Here is a 19,475-nt window from a genome sequence, read left to right as displayed (position 1 = left end):
ATTTACCCAAACAGTAACCTAAAAATAATGCCAACCTTTACCCTTGCCTTATTGTTGGAAACAGGTAGCAAATACTTAGACTTAAAGGGACACCTCATTTTGGATTTCAAAAATTGGGCGTACATCTAATTAATTTTATGTCTGACATAAATGAACTTGTTTGAAAACAATACTGCTTTTCCTGGTGATTTTTACCCCCATTATTTTTCAGTGTGAAAGCTTTCAAATTTGTGATGTTGACAGTTCGTTATGAGCAAGTTCTTTGCTTAGTAACCAGGCACTTGAGCAGTTATCTTATGCAGTATCTGACGATTTTTAGTCAAGAAAAGACTTTATTTCTGGGATTGGGGTTGATTATGGAAATTTACAGATTTCTTGTGAGATTTTCTTGTAGATAAGCCACACCCCCAATTTTGGACGAAATTGTGCACAGCTTATCTGCCGGTGTTTATGGTCATAACCAAATAATAATAATAATAATAGTGCAGCAAGCTCAAACTTGTCCCTTTGTTTAAGTTTCTGATCAGTTTTCATAAAGAATTTGGGACAGTAAGGTGCAGATAATGGAAATATTAAGATTTATCTGGATAATGAGAGGATTACACAAACTTTGTTCTCATGTACACTGTAGTGTAATAATCTTGCTATTCTCACTGCCAAAATTTTCACAGAATCAGCTGTGTGGAATTTTCTACTTGACTTTAGCGCTCTTGGGAATAGGTCATTAGCCCAGGTTTTTTTTTTGCTTATTTAAGATTTTTTATTCTGGTCTTTTTTTGTCCCTTTTGCCAAGTTACGTGCTCGGCCTCACGTAGTAGACATTTTTTCGCTCCCTCCTCCCCTTAGGCAACGTTCGCTTCACCTTCCTTACTGTCTTGGGACCTCCTGCCTAGGCTAAATTTTGCCACCCATATTTTAATCCTGCGAAGGGAGGGAGTGTCTATGTTGCCAACGAGGATGGTTTGCTGTGTTAAGTTTGTGGTTTTCATTTTGATTTTATTTTTCACAGTATTATAGAGCTGTTCTTGTGGTTCCTGATTCTTTTGAAAAGAATCACATCAAAGAGATGATGAACATCTTGCTTTACAAACTGGGATTTTCTTCTGTCATCATTCACCAGGTTAGAAAATACAGGTGAATTTTAATGCTACCAACATCCATGGTGATCAATGTCAGCAATACATTTGAATGGGATATTTGGAGAAAGACAAGATCTGAACATGAATATTTTCAATTTTCCTGCTTAATTTTTATCAGGTTTGTTTGATATAGTTGCAGAATATGTAACATGGAGTACAGAGGTTAACTTACGCAGAGGGAGCTACTTAGTAGTAATGTTGCAAAAATGTCTTAAGCTAAAAAGTGATTTGACTGAGAATTTAGCATAAGATAATTCAGGTGACATCAACAGAATTCCAACCCATGACCTCTGTGATGCTGGTGCAGTGCTCTAGGGGTGCTGGGATGGTGCAGTGGTTAGAGCCTCATGTCCTTTGCAATGAAAACTCCGAAAGATTTCGTTATCGCCGTTCCTTGTTGCCTGACTTGTTCTTCATAACATCCTGAATTTTTAACTGTCCTGTTCCAGGAGTGTTTTTCGCACCTGGTGAAGTTTACCGTCTTTGAGTCCAACACTTCTGACTTTTCATCCATGTGAGTCATGCGAGCCATGGCTGCGAGTCATGCGAGCCGTGGCTGCAAGTCATGTGAGCCACGACTGTGAGTCATGCAAGCCATGGCTGCGAGTCATCTGAGCCATGACTGCGAGTCATGTGAGCCATGGCTGCGAGTCATGCGAGCCATGACTGCGAGTCATGCGAGCCATGACTGTGAGTCATGTGAGCCATGACTGCGAGTCATGTGAGCCATGGCTGCGAGTCATGTGAGCCATGGCTGCGAGTCATGCGTGCCATGACTGTGAGTCATTTGAGCCATGGCTGCGAGTCATGCGAGCCATGACTGTAAGTCATGTGAGCCATGACTGCGAGTCATGTGAGCCATGGCTGCGAGTCATGTGAGCCATGGCTGGGAGCCATGCGAGCCATGACTGCAAGTCATGTGAGCCATGACTGCGAGTCATGTGAGCCATGACTGCGAGTCATGTGAGCCATGACTGCGAGTCATGTGAGCCATGGCTGCAAGTCATACGAGCCATGACTGGGAGTCATGTGAGCCATGACTGCGAGTCATGTGAGCCATGACTGTGAGTCATGTAAGCCATGGCTGCGAGTCATGTGAGCCATGACTGCGAGTCATGTGAGCCATGACTGCAAGTCATGTGAGCCATGGCTGCGAGTCATGCGAGCCATGACTGTAAGTCATGTGAGCCGTGACTGCGAGTCATGTGAGCCATGGCTGCGAGTCATGTGAGCGATGGCTGCGAGTCATGTGAGCCATGACTGCAAGTCATGTGAGCCATGGCTGCCAGTCATGTGAGCCATGGCTACGAGCCATGAAAGCCATGACTGTGAGTCATGTGAGCCATGGCTACGAGTCATGTAAGCAATGGCTGCGAGTCATGTGAGCCATGACTGCAAGTCATGTGAGCCATGGCAGCCAAACAAGTGAGCCATGGCTACGAGCCATGAAAGCCATGACTGTGAGTCATGTGAGCCATGACTGTGAGTCATGTGAGCCATGAATACGAGCCATAAGAGCCATGACTGCGAGTCATGTGAGCCGTGACTGTGAGTCATGTGAGCCATGACTGCGAGTCATGTGAGCCATGACTGCGAGTCATATAAGCCATGACTGCGAGTCATGTGAGCCATGACTGTGAGTCATGTAAGCCATGGCTGCGAGTCATGTGAGCCATGACTGCGAGTCATGTGAGCCATGACTGTAAGTCATGTGAGCCATGGCTGCGAGTCATGCGAGCCATGACTGTGAGTCATGTAAGCCGTGACTGCGAGTCATGTGAGCCATGGCTGTGAGTCATGTGAGCGCTGCGAGTCATGCGAGCCATGGCTGTGAGTCATGTAAGCCGTGACTGCGAGTGTTGTGAGCCATGGCTGTGAGTCATGTGAGCGATGGCTGCGAGTCATGTGAGCCATGACTGCAAGTCATGTGAGCCATGGCTGCCAGTCATGTGAGCCATGGCTACGAGCCATGAGAGCCATGGCTGTAAGTCATGCGAGCCATGGCTACGAGCCATGTGAGCCATGACTGCAAGTCATGTGACCCATGACTGCGAGTCATGTGAGCCATGGCTGCGAGTCATGTGAGCCATGGCTACGAGCCATAAGAGCCATGACTGTGAGTCATGTGAGCCATGACTGCGAGTCATGTGAGCCATGGCTGCGAGTCATGTGAGCCATGGCTACGAGCCATAAGAGCCATGGCTCGAGTTATGAGAGCCATGACTGTGAGTCATGTGAGCCATGACTGCGAGTCATGTGAGCCATGGCTGCGAGTCATGTGAGCCATGGCTACGAGCCATGAGAGCCATGACTGTGAGTCATGTGAGCCATGACTGGTAGTCATGCGAGCCATGGCTACGAGCCATGAGAGCCATGACTGTGAGTCATGCGAGCCATGGCTGCGAGTCATGCGAGCCATGGCTGCGAGTCATGCGAGCCATGGCTACGAGCCATGAGAGCCATGACTGTGAGTCATGTGAGCCATGGCTGCGAGTCATGCGAGCCATGGCTACGAGCCATGAGAGCCATGACTGTGAGTCATGTGAGCCATGGCTGCGAGTCATGCGAGCCATGGCTGCGAGTCATGTGAGCCATGACTGTGAGTCATGCGAGCCATGGCTGCGAGTCATGCGAGCCATGGCTGCGAGTCATGCGAGCCATGGCTACGAGCCATGAGAGCCATGACTGTGAGTCATGTGAGCCATGGCTGCGAGTCATGCGAGCCATGGCTACGAGCCATGAGAGCCATGACTGTGAGTCATGTGAGCCATGGCTGCGAGTCATGTGAGCCATGACTGCGAGTCATGTGAGCCATGGCTGCAAGTCATGTGAGCCATGGCTACGAGCCATGAGAGCCATGACTGTGAGTCATCCGAGTCATGACTGTGAGTCATGTGAGCCATGGCTGCGAGTGATGTGAGCCATGGCTACGAGCCATGAGAGCCATGACTGTGAGTCATGTGAGCCATGACTGCGAGTCATGTTAGCCATGGCTGCGAGTCATGTGAGCCATGGCTACGAGCCATGAGAGCCATGACTTAGTCATGAGAGCCATGGCTGTGAGTAATGTGAGCCATGGCTGCGAGTCATGTGAGCCATGGCTGCGAGTCATGTGAGCCATGGCTGCGAGTCCTGTGAGCCATGGCTGCGAGTCCTGTGAGCCATGGCTACGAGTCATGTGAGCCATGGCTACGAGCCATGAGAGCCATGACTGTTAGTCATGAGAGCCATGGCTGCGAGTAATGTGAGCCATGGCTGCGAGTCATGTGAGCCATGGCTGCGAGTAATGTGAGCCATGGCTGCGAGTCATGTGAGCCATGGCTGCGAGTCATGTGAGCCATGGCTACGAGCCATGAGAGCCATGACTGTGAGTCATGTGAGCCATGACTGGTAGTCATGTGAGCCATGGCTACGAGCCATGAGAGCCATGACTGCGAGTCATGTTAGCCATGGCTCTGAGCCATGAGAGCCATGACTGTTAGTCATGAGAGCCATGGCTGCAAGTCATGCGAGCCATGGCTGCAAGTAATGTGAGCTATGACTGTGAGTCATGTGAGCCATGGCTACAAGCTATGAGGGCCATGGCTGTGAGTCATGTGAGCCATGGCTGCGAGTCATGTGAGCCATGGCTGCGAGTCATGTGAGCTATGGCTACGAGTAATGTGAGCCATGGCTGCGAGTCATGTGAGCCATGGCTACGAGCCATGAGAGCCATGACTGTGAGTCATGTGAGCCATGACTGGTAGTCATGTGAGCCATGGCTGCGAGTCATGTGAGCCATGGCTACGAGTCATGTGAGCCATGACTGTGAGTCATGCGAGCCATGGCTGCGAGTCATGCGAGCCATGGCTGCGAGTCATGTGAGCCATGGCTACAAGCCATGAGAGCCATGACTGTGAGTCATGTGAGCCATGACTGGTAGTCATGTGAGCCATGGCTACGAGCCATGAGAGCCATGACTGTGAGTCATGCGAGCCATGGCTGCGAGTCAAGCGAGCCATGGCTGCGAGTCATGTGAGCCATGGCTACGAGCCATGAGAGCCATGACTGTGAGTCATGTGAGCCATGGCTGGGAGTGATGTTAGCCATGGCTACGAGCCATGAGAGCTATGACTGTGAGTCATGTGAGCCATGGCTGCGAGTCATGTGAGCCATGACTGCGAGTCATGTGAGCCATGGCTGCAAGTCATGTGAGCCATGGCTACGAGCCATGAGAGCCATGACTGTGAGTCATCGGAGTCATGACTGTGAGTCATGTGAGCCATGGCTGCGAGTGATGTGAGCCATGGCTACGAGCCATGAGAGCCATGACTGTGAGTCATGTGAGCCATGACTGCGAGTCATGTTAGCCATGGCTGCGAGTCATGTGAGCCATGGCTACGAGCCATGAGAGCCATGACTGTTAGTCATGAGAGCCATGGCTGCGAGTCATGCGAGCCATGGCTGCGAGTCAAGCGAGCCATGGCTGCGAGTCATGTGAGCCATGGCTACGAGCCATGAGAGCCATGACTGTTAGTCATGAGAGCCATGACTGTTAGTCATGCGAGCCATGGCTGCGAGTCAAGCGAGCCATGGCTGCGAGTCATGTGAGCCATGGCTACGAGCCATGAGAGCCATGACTGTGAGTCATGTGAGCCATGGCTGGGAGTGATGTTAGCCATGGCTACGAGCCATGAGAGCTATGACTGTGAGTCATGTGAGCCATGGCTGCGAGTCATGTGAGCCATGACTGCGAGTCATGTGAGCCATGGCTGCAAGTCATGTGAGCCATGGCTACGAGCTATGAGAGCCATGACTGTGAGTCATCGGAGTCATGACTGTGAGTCATGTGAGCCATGGCTGCGAGTGATGTGAGCCATGGCTACGAGCCATGAGAGCCATGACTGTGAGTCATGTGAGCCATGACTGCGAGTCATGTTAGCCATGGCTGCGAGTCATGTGAGCCATGGCTACGAGCCATGAGAGCCATGACTGTTAGTCATGAGAGCCATGGCTGCGAGTCATGTGAGCCATGGCTGCGAGTCATGTGAGCCATGGCTACGAGCCATGAGAGCCATGGCTGCGAGTCATGTGAGCCATGGCTGCGAGTCATGTGAGCCATGGCTGCGAGTCATGTGAGCCATTTCTGCGAGTAATGTGAGCCATGGCTGCGAGTCATGTGAGCCATGGCTGCGAGTCATGTGAGCCATGGCTACGAGCCATGAGAGCCATGACTGTGAGTCATGTGAGCCATGACTGGTAGTCATGTGAGCCATGGCTACGAGCCATGAGAGCCATGACTGCGAGTCATGTTAGCCATGGCTCTGAGCCATGAGAGCCATGACTGTTAGTCATGAGAGCCATGGCTGCAAGTCATGCGAGCCATGGCTGCGAGTAATGTGAGCTATGACTGTGAGTCATGTGAGCCATGGCTACAAGCTATGAGGGCCATGACTGCGAGTCATGTTAGCCATGGCTCTGAGCCATGAGAGCCATGACTGTTAGTCATGAGAGCCATGGCTGCAAGTCATGCGAGCCATGGCTGCGAGTAATGTGAGCCATGGCTGCGAGTCATGTGAGCCATGGCTGCGAGTCATGTGAGCCATGGCTGCGAGTCATGTGAGCCATGGCTACGAGCCATGAGAGCCATGGCTGCGAGTCATGCGAGCGATGGCTGCAAGTCATGTGAGCCATGACTGCGAGTCTTGGGAGCCATGGCTACGAGTCATGTGAGCCATGGCTGCAAGTCTTGTGAGCCATGACTGCGAGTCATGTGAGCCATGGCTACGAGTCATGTGAGCCATGGCTGCGAGTCATGTGAGCCATGACTGCGAGTCATGTGAGCCAGAGAGCCATGACTGTGAGTCATGCGAGCCATGGCTGCAAGTCATGTGAGCCATGACTGCGAGTCATGTGAGCCATGGCTACGAGTTATGCGAGCCATGACTGCGAGTCATGCGAGCCATGACTGTGAGTCATGCGAGCCATGGGTACGAGTCATGCGAGCCAACATGGCGAGCCATGCGAGTCAACATGTAAGTCACACAGTTATTGAAAGCTAACCCTTTTAAAATGGGTGCTTAGAGTTAATAATTGTTTATCAGCAGTATTTGAAATTGGTGCTTAGACTTAAATGCGAAATTAGCATGGCTCGAGCTCGCTGGCTGGCAGATTGTCCAGCCCTAATTTTGCAGATAGTTTTAGACTTGTGTGTTGTACCATTTTTAGGTGGAAAACCATAATATTTCCACACAGCGGACATAAAAGATGCAGGTGGATTCGTCGCCATGTTTGAGAATGTTAGAATGAGCGTGTCGCACATGGTTTGCCTTATTTGGAAATTCTCAAGGGATGGTAAAAGGGCAACAGTTTTACCAAGCAACAGAAAATGGAGTACAAAGGACTCCATGAATTGCAAATGTCTAAGAGTTCTGGATTCTGATTTCACAGTATAATAACTCACTGGGGGCACAATGGGAAAGAAAATCAAAACGCGGAATCAGAGATTCGTGAATCGAACCGAACGGTCATAATCGCGATTAATTGAGATTTCAATGATTTGTTACACCACTAAGGATCACTTGTCTCACTTTCGCCTATAACCTGCACCTCAAACATAAATTTCAAATTAAGCACTGTTGGATGGGATTAATATCTAGACAGGTGACCTTCTGGGAATGCCCTATGCTGTATGCCATGGGAATTCAGGCTGGTGTAAGTTGTGGTTATCGTTCCTGTCTCCCACATCTGTGATCATGAGTTGGCTGAAATTCAGTTGATGTCAACCTGACTTGAGTGTTTTTCTTTGTGTTCTCTGGTTTTCCTCCCTTGTCAAAACCAACTCCCAGATATTTACATCTTTCTGGGGGTGGTGCTATGCTCCAGGATCATATAGTACATGAATGATTAATAAATGAGATTTTACTTCCCATCAGAAATATACGGTTAATGGAATGTGACCATACTAAAAGGGCTATTCATGTCTTGATCGTTTTCTGCGTGTTCTTTGTAATTGGTCGTTCAAGGTCATAAAATCAATGATCTAGCTGTAAAGCCTCAGTTAGCTGTCCAAGGTCTGCTTGGCAGTTTGTCATCTATAGTAAACCAATTAGCTGTTTACAACTTCTTAAAGTTTTTTCCCCTCCCTCCCTTTGGAGATTGGTTGGATATTATCGCTTTGCCTTCATTAAAACTGGGTCACTCCTGCGTGGTGTGGTGAAGTCTGTGCAGTGACTTCCCCCAAGCTTGTTGGCTTGTTTGCCTTTGTACCACTTGTACATTGCTTGCTAACCAATACTCTTGTCCGAGTTCGGCACATGCTGTTTACCACTCAGCTCGTAGTGCTGGTGAGATAAGTGAAGTTGTTCTATGTCACGCAATCTGGAAATTGCATAGGCTAAGCAGCTGCAAGGCAGTGTTCCTCTCAAAAAATGCCAAAATGTCTGTTGTCTTGTTTTATTGCACCTTGCTAAATATGCATCACCCTTGTACCCAGCATCTTCATTCGCTTTGACCAGTGATCGGGAACGATCAAGCCAGCATGCGCAGTAAGGAATGAAGACTCGAGGTACAAGATTGGAATATGCGTTTAAAAACTGATTATGTTGATACCAAGGAACAGTGACATTAATTATTATTTTTGGTTGCCAAAGGTTTCTTGTACGAGTATATGCTTTTGCACTCGATTTTTCATTCAGCTATGCCCTTGTAATTCAGTCTTCAGACAACAAGGAGGATATACCGGTACATGGTCAATAGTATTATTGCTATTATTTTACCATTACCTGTATTGAGTCAAATTTCTCAGCTTTGATTTCTTCTGGTTACACATCAGTTGAGGCCAACCTATGACCAGTAGCCTTGACATGCTACAGTATAAGTATGGTTATTATTGTGCAGTTGTTAATTGTCATGCCTCTAGGACTGTAAATAAAATGGTGGGACATTTGCAATGCTATTGAGATGGTAAGAATTCATTTCAGAACAGAGTCTTTCCTTCTTATCTGCAGGAGTCAGTTTCCTCTGTGTTTGGGTGTGGTTTAAGTGCTGCTTGTGTGGTTGATATAGGAGATGAGAAGACCAGTGTATGCTGTGTTGAAGATGGCCTGGTTATTCCTAGTTCTAGGTATGTGTTAAATACACATTTCTTAAAGCATAAAACAGTAAAAACAAATGATAAAAAAGATAAAATCCAATGTTTCGCAGTAGTCATGACTCCATTATCAAAGAAAAATTATACCAGATAACGCAAATTACAACATTTAAAGCCATTTTTGTTAATTCTTCTCCCAACATATACATGTGCTTGTTATACTGCATGAACTGAGTTCTGATGGACAAGTTAAGTTATGTCAAAAGTTAATATTGTTCATAATGACAAAGTATCAAGTTTACTTTGAGTCTTATCATCTGAATGGAGAGATTAGGGCCATTTATACGAGGGAAATTAAATAAGCCACAACTTACACTGGCCGCGGCTTACGTACATGTAAGACGCGAACACCCTGTTTAAATGGTACAAAATCGAAGTTCACGGCTTGCTCCATCTGCAGCGAGGTTTAAGCCACGCCTTGTCCTGGCCCAGGGGTTTCGGGCTGTGCTTATCTTTGAAATTAAGACAACAGACTCTCAGAATAGTTATTGTGATTTTTGTGACATCAGATTGTGGCTTCAGTATGGAGGCAGAGACATTACAAGAGCTTTTTACTGGCTGCTCAGAAGGGTAAGCTTAAATATGCAAAACATGACTGATAGGTTATGGGACCAAATTGTATTATAGTGGATGTGCACTCTAAGCTACAGTGTATCAAGGTAGTTCACTACCAATAAATGAAACTTCACATGGTTAAGACCTCCAGCTTGTGGGAAGCAGTCTGCTGGCTATTCTACAGATTACACATGAATTGGATTCAGGGCCCCTGGAGGCAAATCCAACCAATGTCAGAGGAACATTTTTAACTACCTACAAATCCAACGTCGTAAGCACTGGAACATGGCACCGTTTCCTCAAACTTTGCATGCGTCTTTTTTTTAACCAATGAAACTGCTATTAATAAAACCCATTTACCCTTCACCTGTCCGCCATTAACAAATAGAGTTGTCTGGCATTAGACAATTAACAATGGTTATCGTGCGTTCATTGAGTTATGGATGCACACAGGAGGTTTCTAAACACGAACAAAGCGTAAGAGTTGCATGAGGCGATAGCCAAGTGCAACTCTAGCTACCATAATTTTCAGACAATTGAGCTAAATTAAAGCATCTCATAAACAAATTGGTAAAGTCAATGACCATCACTGGAGTGTGCCGAGTTTGAACTCATGTTGATGTAAACATTTCAACTGTGCAATTGTTGAAGAGGGATCCAATGAAGCCGCGGCACATACATGTATTCTGTGTTCTGGAGGACATCAACAAGTTGTTTTCTTAAATATTTATGGATGGGCCAGGAAGATTAAAACTTCCAGGCAAGAATCTTCTGGAGAGAACTTCACTGCAGTTGCAGAGTTGGAATTTTGCCGAATTTTACAGCCCATATTTTTGCTTGTGTTAGATTTACAATGAAGTAGAATAGTTACCTTTGAGTGTTCCCACAGATCAGTCTACAGTTCTCTTCATTTTTTCAGAATGCCTTCAGACCTCAATAATTTCATTTATTTCTCTTTCTGCTGATCCACTAAACAAGAACTTTTCACACTGTTTTTGGTGGTTTCTAGGGCCAAAACTCCAATCCCACAGAAAACTTCAGTAGCTCTTCTGCCTTTTCTTCTGGTATGTCTATAAAATTTACCATTTTCTCCATTTTTTTGGATAAATAATAATACTCTTGGTGATGGTCAGGAGCTCATAAAGAAAAAAAATTGTTTACATCATCAGTGTGCATCCATAAGATTATGGAGCACGCTAATGGCATAGGCAAATTGCGTAGCTGAGATTGGGTGACTCTGCTGGCTATGTTATAAAAGTTTATAAGTGTCACTCTCCTGAAGGAGGGCAAAGGGCTAAGTTGTAATGAAAAAACCTATAACTTTATTGGCATATCATGCTTCTAACACACTTGCTTTTGACCTGTTGAGAAACCTTTTGTACCCACAACTTTCTGAGGCAATCTTGCATGTACTTCAACAGACTCAACGAACTTAGCTAGCATAGAGACTCTTCCACAAAGCTCATGATTTTTCTCACTTTACAAAGTTCTTCTGCTCATTTTTCTCTCACAAAGGTCAGTTTCCCTTACAAAGAATGTGACCCTGTCAACAGACTTGATGTCCTGCTCCTGCAGGAACTGAAAGAAACATTTTGTCATCTCAGTGAGGTATGTTGGTGGCTGTAGTGTGTTTTGGTTGCACTTAGTGTATTTAACAATCTCTACATCCACTCAAAAACTATGTATGTCCCCTTTAACAAAACTGCATTCACAAAGAGTTCAGATTAAACTGCACCTTTTTGCTTAAGTTTTGGGCTAAAAATCGCAGGTGCGGCTCATACACGAGACCATTGCTTTCAGAGGGAGTAAACTGGCTTGTAGGGGTCACAAATTGAACTGAAAACTTTCAGTAACTAAAGATTAATTAAACATATTGAAACCTGTTGTTGATCACTGATTTCGGTAGAAGTTGTGGCTCCTAAAGGAGCGGTTTGTTTGCATCTTCAGGTTTTAAACCCAAATCTTGCTCGCCAGTAGTTCTTTCAAGCGTTTGATTTGCACTTAAATTGTTTGAGAAGTTAAACTCTAAGTGACATGGAATCTCTGTTCCTCTGCACAGCTGCTTACAATAGAGACCTTCTGCAACAAATTTATCGAGCAATGTCGCCTACGACCGATCACCTCAACACCGATTTCTCCACTGCGGGAGAACTAGCAAGGCAAATGGCTGCATGTCTCTATAAACATGATATCCACGCACAGCTGATGCGAAAGTGACGGGAACGCTTCCATGTCCAGACTTTCCTCGTTAAATGGCTGCGTGTTTACCAAGCAACGTTTTGCATTGTTCTCCTGCGCTTTTTTCTTGCAAATTCTATTGTTTTCATTTCAACTGTGAGCTTTAGCAATGAAGACAACTGTTGTCAGTCACAGAGAATAGGAAATTGATTAAAAAAAGCATTTAATTTAATTTAAAAGGTATTTTACAGAGTTGATTAATTAACTTATTACTGTCGCTGGAAAGTTAATTGTTGACATCTGTGAACAAACGCCCAACTTTTTTTACAAGAGTGCTTTTTTGGAGTTTTTCTTTTTTCCAAAACCATGCTTGAAAGTTGGGGGTGCGGCTTATACACAAGTCTACAGTATTGCTTCCAATAAGCAAAGATGCAGACAGTCAAAATTGATGTGCTTGACTCATTCAGTCGTCAGGATGCCTCCCATTGATGAGTATCACAGAGTAAAATCTGTTAAGTCTCACTCCTAGGAGTCAATGGATTAATTAATTAATTAATTAACTAAATGAGCCAATCATGATGCAACGTGAATTAATGTATACTAAGCTTGTGCCAATGCTGAACATACAAGGAAGTCATCCATGTTAATATTGATTTTTCATTATTATTTAAAATAGAGTGAATTGTGAAAATCATTAGTTTCAAGCCCAGCCCATTCACAAAGTACAAAAATGCCATAATAATATTATTCATTAATCAAATTAAGAGTGAGGTCTGTGGTTGAAGATGGACTTAAGCTGCGTTTACACAAACGTGGTTTCACATTGACACAGTTAACGACAGTCTTCGAAAGCGCGTCAAAATCAAGGTGGTTTGGAGGTGTTTAAGCCATATCGACCATGTTCCCAGGCACTGATCACAGACAAATGCAAAATGCAAATTTTGCTTTAAAATAGTAACTGTATTCAAACCGATGTGGTTCATCGTTTACATGACAGATGAACCTCTATTGTCTTCAAAATGCTACAGTTGTGGTCGCATTTTTAAAATTAACCCAGTTTCAGTAACAGTTGCGATCGATGTCGTGTAAAAAGAAGCCGTAAAAAAGGCTTTGAAGATGATGCGGTTATGTATGAAACCTCATTCTTGTAAACGCTACCTTAAACATGTACCTTCTACTGTCTTGTACCCACATAATCACCATGCCACATTCCTATTCCCAGTCTTCCCAGAGTTTTTGGAGTAGGAAATACTTCAAAATTACATTTCAATTTTCAAATTTTAAATTCCTGAATTCTGTACTTTCCTGCACAGCATAAAAGGAAATCATTGTCTCCTTACTGGGGATTGGTATTGTACTTGTACTTTAACATCCTGAATAATGAAGTGAGGTCTTGTAAATTATATATATTTATTTTGTGTATTTAAGTCTGATTAAAATAAATTTCAAGGAAAAGAAATGTCTATATTTCTTGATGCAGGATATCATTGGTGGCCAAGTTCATGAGTTTCAGGTTCATCGACCATTTAAAACTCCACGGTCATATCAGCTGAAGATTGGCGATGAAGCCATAGAAGCACCAATGGTAAGCAAAGGAATGAATGTTTGGTCTGTGATGTTTAACTCTTGCCACAGTAGAAGGATCAGCTTGTTTACCTTAGTTGCTTGAATTGTGTGAGATAAATGGTCATACACTTTAGCTATTATATTCTCCATTCACAGGGAATGTTTTTTCCTCAGCTATTTGGCATTGTGGGCCAAAAGTTAGTGTTCACTAAAGACCGGGAATATGATGATCCAGAAGACCTGTTTGATGACAGATACCTGCTTGAGGTTAGTGCATGCACAACTTGCAACGGTTGCAGATTGTGAAACATTCAAGTCTTGTGAGAAGATGGCTCTGAAGTCTTTAATAGCCCTCATAATAATTATTTCTGTTCTTAAAATGCTGTTGGATGTTAAAGAACATATGCACTATTTGCAAAGAGGAATCTGAGTTCCTGTCATTGTAGTGTGGCCTTTTAATGGGAAATTGGAGGTTGCTCAATTGTGTTACCCTGTTGAAAATAGGTGGTGAAACTCATATGAAATGAAAAAAGATAAGCTAGGCTAAACATTTTGCAGTGTCCTGTCTACAATTCTTGGCAGTTATTAGAGCCCTGCTCTAATATTAAAGTTCTTTACAATGTACAATACAATACAATACAATACAATACAATACAATACAATACAATACAATACAATACAATACAATACAATACAATACAATACAATACAATACAATACAATACAATACAATACAAAACAATGTAATACAATACAATATAAGACAATACAATGACTTTATTTTTTATTTATTTATTTTTTATTTTGGACCAAAGGAAAAATAAAAAGGTATACAGTTACAAAATAAAACAAACCAGTGAACAGAAATAGAGAGTAAAGTAAATTACAGGTACACAGTAACTATTAAAATACAACATGTCTAAGAAGTGCATTGATATCTTATATTGCGGTAAGGCGGAACTGTTACAAGTATATTTATATGTACATATGTCTATTTGTTTGATAGTCGCTCAATTTGAAGGGGAACAAGGGAGACTGCGACACTAACTTTTCTGTCTTACTATACTTACTTACTTTACTTATCTCCTTGGTGTGAGTGTACGATTTGATAATGACTTTATTTTGCTTCGCATTTAGAGATAGCAAAAATTGCTAATATCTCCGAAGAAAACAATTTGAGGGAGTAACATGATTGAACTACATGTACAAATAAAATAAATACCGGTAAATAAATAAATAAATAAATAAATAAATAAATAAATAAGTTATAATTATATTACATGTAATAAGATGACAACAATAATATAAAAGATATATACAATTTACAGGGTTAATATGATATACCTAGTTGGAAAAGAGTTTTCGAGACTATTGTAGCATTGATCGCACAAGGAACAGCATTGTTTGTCAAATTCTACAGTTCTCAAACCATTCGTAAAGGCAGAAAGAGACGGCGATGTATGCACATTATCTGGCAAATGAATTCCATAACTTACTTGCATAATAACGAAAAGAATGGGGGCCAAACCTAATGGTATCAACACTATGAATAATAAATAGAAATAATAAATAGGAATAATAAATATGAAATGCATGACGTAGCTATTCCTTTGAACAGCCATCTTGAACCTCTTAGAAGAAAAAAATTGAAGGGTTGGGTGGGTATTTCTTATGCAGGGAGGGGTAGTTGTACACACTTTTCCTCCTTCCAAGCTTGCAATGTTGGAGAAAGGGTTCTTTCCAGGCAGGGAGGGGTAGTTGTACACACTTTTCCTCCTCCCAAGCTTGCAATGTTGGAGAAAGGGTTCTTTCAAGGTCTACCCAGAAGCAGCTAAAGTCACATACCAGTACTTGCCAATTGCTTCCATTTTAAATTACTGGATTACCAGAACCTAAGAACGTAAAAAAAGGCACCGAAAATGAATCTGAACATGCAATTACCGTTATTGCTTTCCAGTAAAACTGATGGAACAACATTTTGAAGTAGTTAAAAAATGTGTCGTTGAATTCTTGTACATGTAATAGTGATAACTTTCTGTTTTGCTTCCAAATTTTAGTCACAGAGAACCCAGGATCAATCTAGCAAGACTTCAGCATCAAAGACTGGACCTATTGCCGAGTCTGTCCCAGACCCTGACCAGGATTTGACAACTGCCATGAAAACAGGTGGCAAACAGATGAAGCTTGCCCCTGATAAAAGCCTGGGTCTCGACCAAGCTATTCTGCACAGTATCAATTGTTGCTGTAAGTAAATGTATAGGGTGTTGTGTTCACATTCATTCCAGTGTTTATTGCTCTGTTGATGAAACATCAATCAATGGCTTACCGGTAATTTTCATTTCATTTTCACTTTTAACCGCGGTCAATTGCTTCTAGTGGTCAGGTTAATAATAGTCTATTCACTCTAACTTTACAAATTCCAATACATTATTATTGTTCTTACAATAGGCCTTTTTCGATGTATTAAAATTCAGCTTGAAAAAGTAGTTTAGAGGACAAAGACAAAGGAAAGTGGATGATATGCAAATATTTTTCACATTCATTCCGACGTGCTTGTATTGGTTTAGTCCTCACTGCCTCACAATCAAGCTGAATATTTGATAATTTGAAAATGGCTTATTGTAACAATTTTTTTGTTCATTTTATTCATGAGGATATAAATAATGTTATTATATGGCAAAGCCAGTCTTGGGCAAATCCTAGCACTCTGATTGGTTCTTTCTCGGTCGGGCTTTTGCACGGAAACGGTCCAAGCCGTGTGTTGTTGTTTTGGAGCAAAGCCTGCAAATTCATAATTATTTGAAACAACTTTATTTGAAACCAAGACTGCGAAAAATTGCGAATATTGTTATTCTTCAGGGGCACCCAACGTCAATTGTCGGAAAATATCTGTTCGGAAGACGATTTGAGATCTAGAATTTTCGGAACATTTGTTGTAAAATTCCTTGCTTGCCTGCCTGTCCCGGGATTTTCAGTCGAACATCTAAAACATGGCATAATTGCCCATTTTTAACGGATTTTTACCCTAAAAAGGTCACCTAAAATTTTCGGGAGCCTTTTCCCTGGCTGAAATTTTTGAAAAGGTAAGTTTTGATCCCTATAATTTTCGGATCACTTGACTTTCAGCTAGGGAATCCGAACAGATGAAAAAATTTTAGCGGATAAAAATATGGCTATATCTGTCGTTTAAATACTAAAATACGTTTAACAATGCTATGTTTAAGTGGTTTTGAACTATATTCTCGTTGGGTGCCCCTAATTCTTCACAGAGAAACTACCAGAAAAAGCTAAAAACATTGATTTTTTTTGCCGATTTCAAAGGTGGATTAAAACCTCAGACGAACATTTTAGTATCCTGAAGATCTTGAAACTTTTGATGCAGAAACTGAAACAGGCATCATCGAAAACCAGGAGGCCATGGACGATTTTATCAAACAACAAAAAAGTGCAAACACAAATACGTACAAGAAGACGGCTATACTGATATGAACACTTTTCTCCGCTGTGTGGAAGCTAATATGAAAAATGAGAAAATTGAAAGCTTCCTTGCGTCCGAGCTTGACCCCCTTTTGTCAAAGAAACAACGCCATACAACAATTAACTTACTAACCTCACTTGCTCGAGCCGTATTGGCCCTCGGTTGTGGCAGTACGGCCCTCGCGCTCGGTTAGTAAGCGGTTATTATTTTACTAATTTATTGTTCGTAAAATAATCATTGGATTTCATAAAGGAAAGGAAAGGAACTTTATTTGTCTAGTCGTTCTAGCGCTGGAGCAATAATTGGCGACACTGTAAACTGAAATTAACAATTAACACAAATAAGTTGTGATATTGTCATTCACAGCTACTGAAGACACCAAACGTAAAATGTACACTTCAGTTCTATTGATTGGAGGAGGCTTCATGTTTAACGGAGCTGCTGCTATGTTACAGTCTCGCTTACAGGCCAAGCTTCCTGCATCACATCGAAAACTCGTTGATCAGGTTGAAGTGATCGCAAGACCAAAGGTAAGTTTTGTTCAGCGGCTATTTGCGAGGGAATGCTTAAGAATTTCACATGCTGGCTCAGTTGGAAGTGTAGGGCTAAGGAAATTACTGCCATGTACACGTTTTGTTCCTCCGCCGACTGCTTCTTCTGATGGGCACTTCTTGTTTCGGCAATGAATAGCCGTTTATTTCATGCAGTTGTGTTCGACTGTGAAAAAAATTGCGGATACACTTGAAAAATGATACAGTTCAGTGCTGCTGCTGCAAAATTGTTGATTACTTCAGATAAAACAAAGTATTCCGCAGCACGGCCCCGATTTTTTCTCACAATTCTTTGTTCCTTGATGGTTTGAAGAAAGGAACCGAATAGCCATGGACAGGAAACAGGGGACAGAATAGCCGAATATTATGATTGTGTTTGTGGAGCACAGGATATCCATCCCCAAGTGAGATTTATGGTGGATTCGTCCAAAAGCCTATTCTTGTCATGGAGATTCTTCCGCATTAAAGATGATTCGCCCGATGGTAATTAGCAGAGTAAACCAGCCATAGTCCACTTTCGATATATTAATATTCAGTCCTAAACAGAAGGTTTCATCTCGAGGCTCTGGGTAATAAATATAAGGATTTGTATGAGTTTATTCCCGTGAGCCTCGAGATGATGCCTTTTGTTTGAGTCTGAATTTTTATATACCGAAATCAAAAGTGGGCTTTTTTAGGCCAACTTGTAAGGTGCAGATTACTCAATCGTTTCACTCCACGAGATATTCGTTGTCATCGATTAAACTGTTGCCGGGCAAATCATCTTTGGTCTGGGAAAATCTACTGGGCATTTTGCAATCTGTTTTGGGTTCTGCTTCATAACAGGAAATGGATCCCCGCACCATTTGTTGGAAAGGTGGTGCTGTACTCAGCATTCTGGACTCCGCCCAAGAATTGTGGATCAGTCAGCGAGAGTGGATGACTATTGGTGTCAGGGTGTTGAGAGAGAGGTCGCCTTTTATATGGACTATGTGCAGTTAGGGCTTTAGTAGAGGCCTAAATGCTCTACAGCTTATAAGGCGTTTTAGGAGCAGAGCAACAGGTGGTGTGTGCACAGGAGGTCATCAGAATATACTGAGTGACCAGTTCGTCGAAACAGCTCTAAGCCGCAGTGTTGGATATTGCAATGCTTTCCAAAGCGAGAGATTATTTAGTTCGATCCGCTCCATGACTACGACTTTGCTCTGATCGCTGTAGCTATTGCTTGTGTACACTTAAGAACGGAGCACACACAGAGGAAAGGAAGAACGGACGGGTAAAGGGTGATCCGTCAGCTTCAATTTGCAAGAACTTCAGAGCTAACAAAACGGGCGCCGTTATAATGAAGTGAATGAAATGAATCATTTACAAGGACAAATTGTTTTTTTTTCGTCATTCAGTGACGGTTTGTTCAGAAAGCGATCAAGCACATGGGATGTCGTAACGGGACAAAGCGATGTGATTATTTTACAAGACTGAAAAGAACTGGAAACGAAATGAAGGGATGTATTTTTTGCGATGATGATGACTCGGTGATACTCGGGAAAAACCCGAGTGCTTCTTTGCAGGAGTCGACCCTACGACCTTCCGATTACTAATTCGGATACTCTACCACTGAGCTATAGGAAACTCTTGGGAACTTAGGCCATTAAACTTTGTTGAAGCTTTGTTGAAGCTTCGCCCCTATCGTTTGCGGTTCTGGGAGCTGTCTGTCGTTGATGCTGAATGCTCTTCGTCCGTTGGAGAATATTCCGTACCCAAGCTGGCCAAATTTTCCTCGGGCGTTCGTTGGTGCTTCCAATGATTTCAGTATACGGTTCATATGTGTTATACAGAGATATTTTCAAAGCATTGCAAAATGTTGTTCTCACTGGCCAATAAAACAGTGTCCTCCGGAT

At 43.1% G+C, this 19,475-nt stretch overlaps 1 protein-coding gene across 1 annotated transcript in view; it reads left to right on the top strand.

Moving 5' to 3' along the window:
* The window catches only part of LOC138059291 (actin-related protein 8-like), a 25,892-nt gene extending 6,417 nt beyond the window's left edge, over window positions 1–19,475 (top strand). Inside the window, exons 6-14 of the mRNA XM_068904860.1 lie at window positions 1,010–1,120; window positions 9,128–9,243; window positions 9,780–9,840; window positions 11,341–11,433; window positions 13,484–13,588; window positions 13,726–13,836; window positions 15,627–15,813; window positions 17,414–17,577; window positions 18,424–19,475. Of these exons, the coding sequence (XP_068760961.1) occupies window positions 1,010–1,120; window positions 9,128–9,243; window positions 9,780–9,840; window positions 11,341–11,433; window positions 13,484–13,588; window positions 13,726–13,836; window positions 15,627–15,813; window positions 17,414–17,577; window positions 18,424–18,579 (1,104 nt within the window). The 3' untranslated portion in view covers window positions 18,580–19,475. The remainder of the gene's footprint in view (window positions 1–1,009; window positions 1,121–9,127; window positions 9,244–9,779; window positions 9,841–11,340; window positions 11,434–13,483; window positions 13,589–13,725; window positions 13,837–15,626; window positions 15,814–17,413; window positions 17,578–18,423) is intronic.

The sequence above is a fragment of the Montipora capricornis genome, chromosome 8 (assembly GCF_036669925.1).
Source record: "Montipora capricornis isolate CH-2021 chromosome 8, ASM3666992v2, whole genome shotgun sequence".
Taxonomy (NCBI): Eukaryota; Metazoa; Cnidaria; class Anthozoa; order Scleractinia; family Acroporidae; genus Montipora; species Montipora capricornis.
The sequence above is the reverse complement of the archived record's forward strand: the minus strand, read 5'-3'. Positions and strand labels throughout refer to the sequence as shown.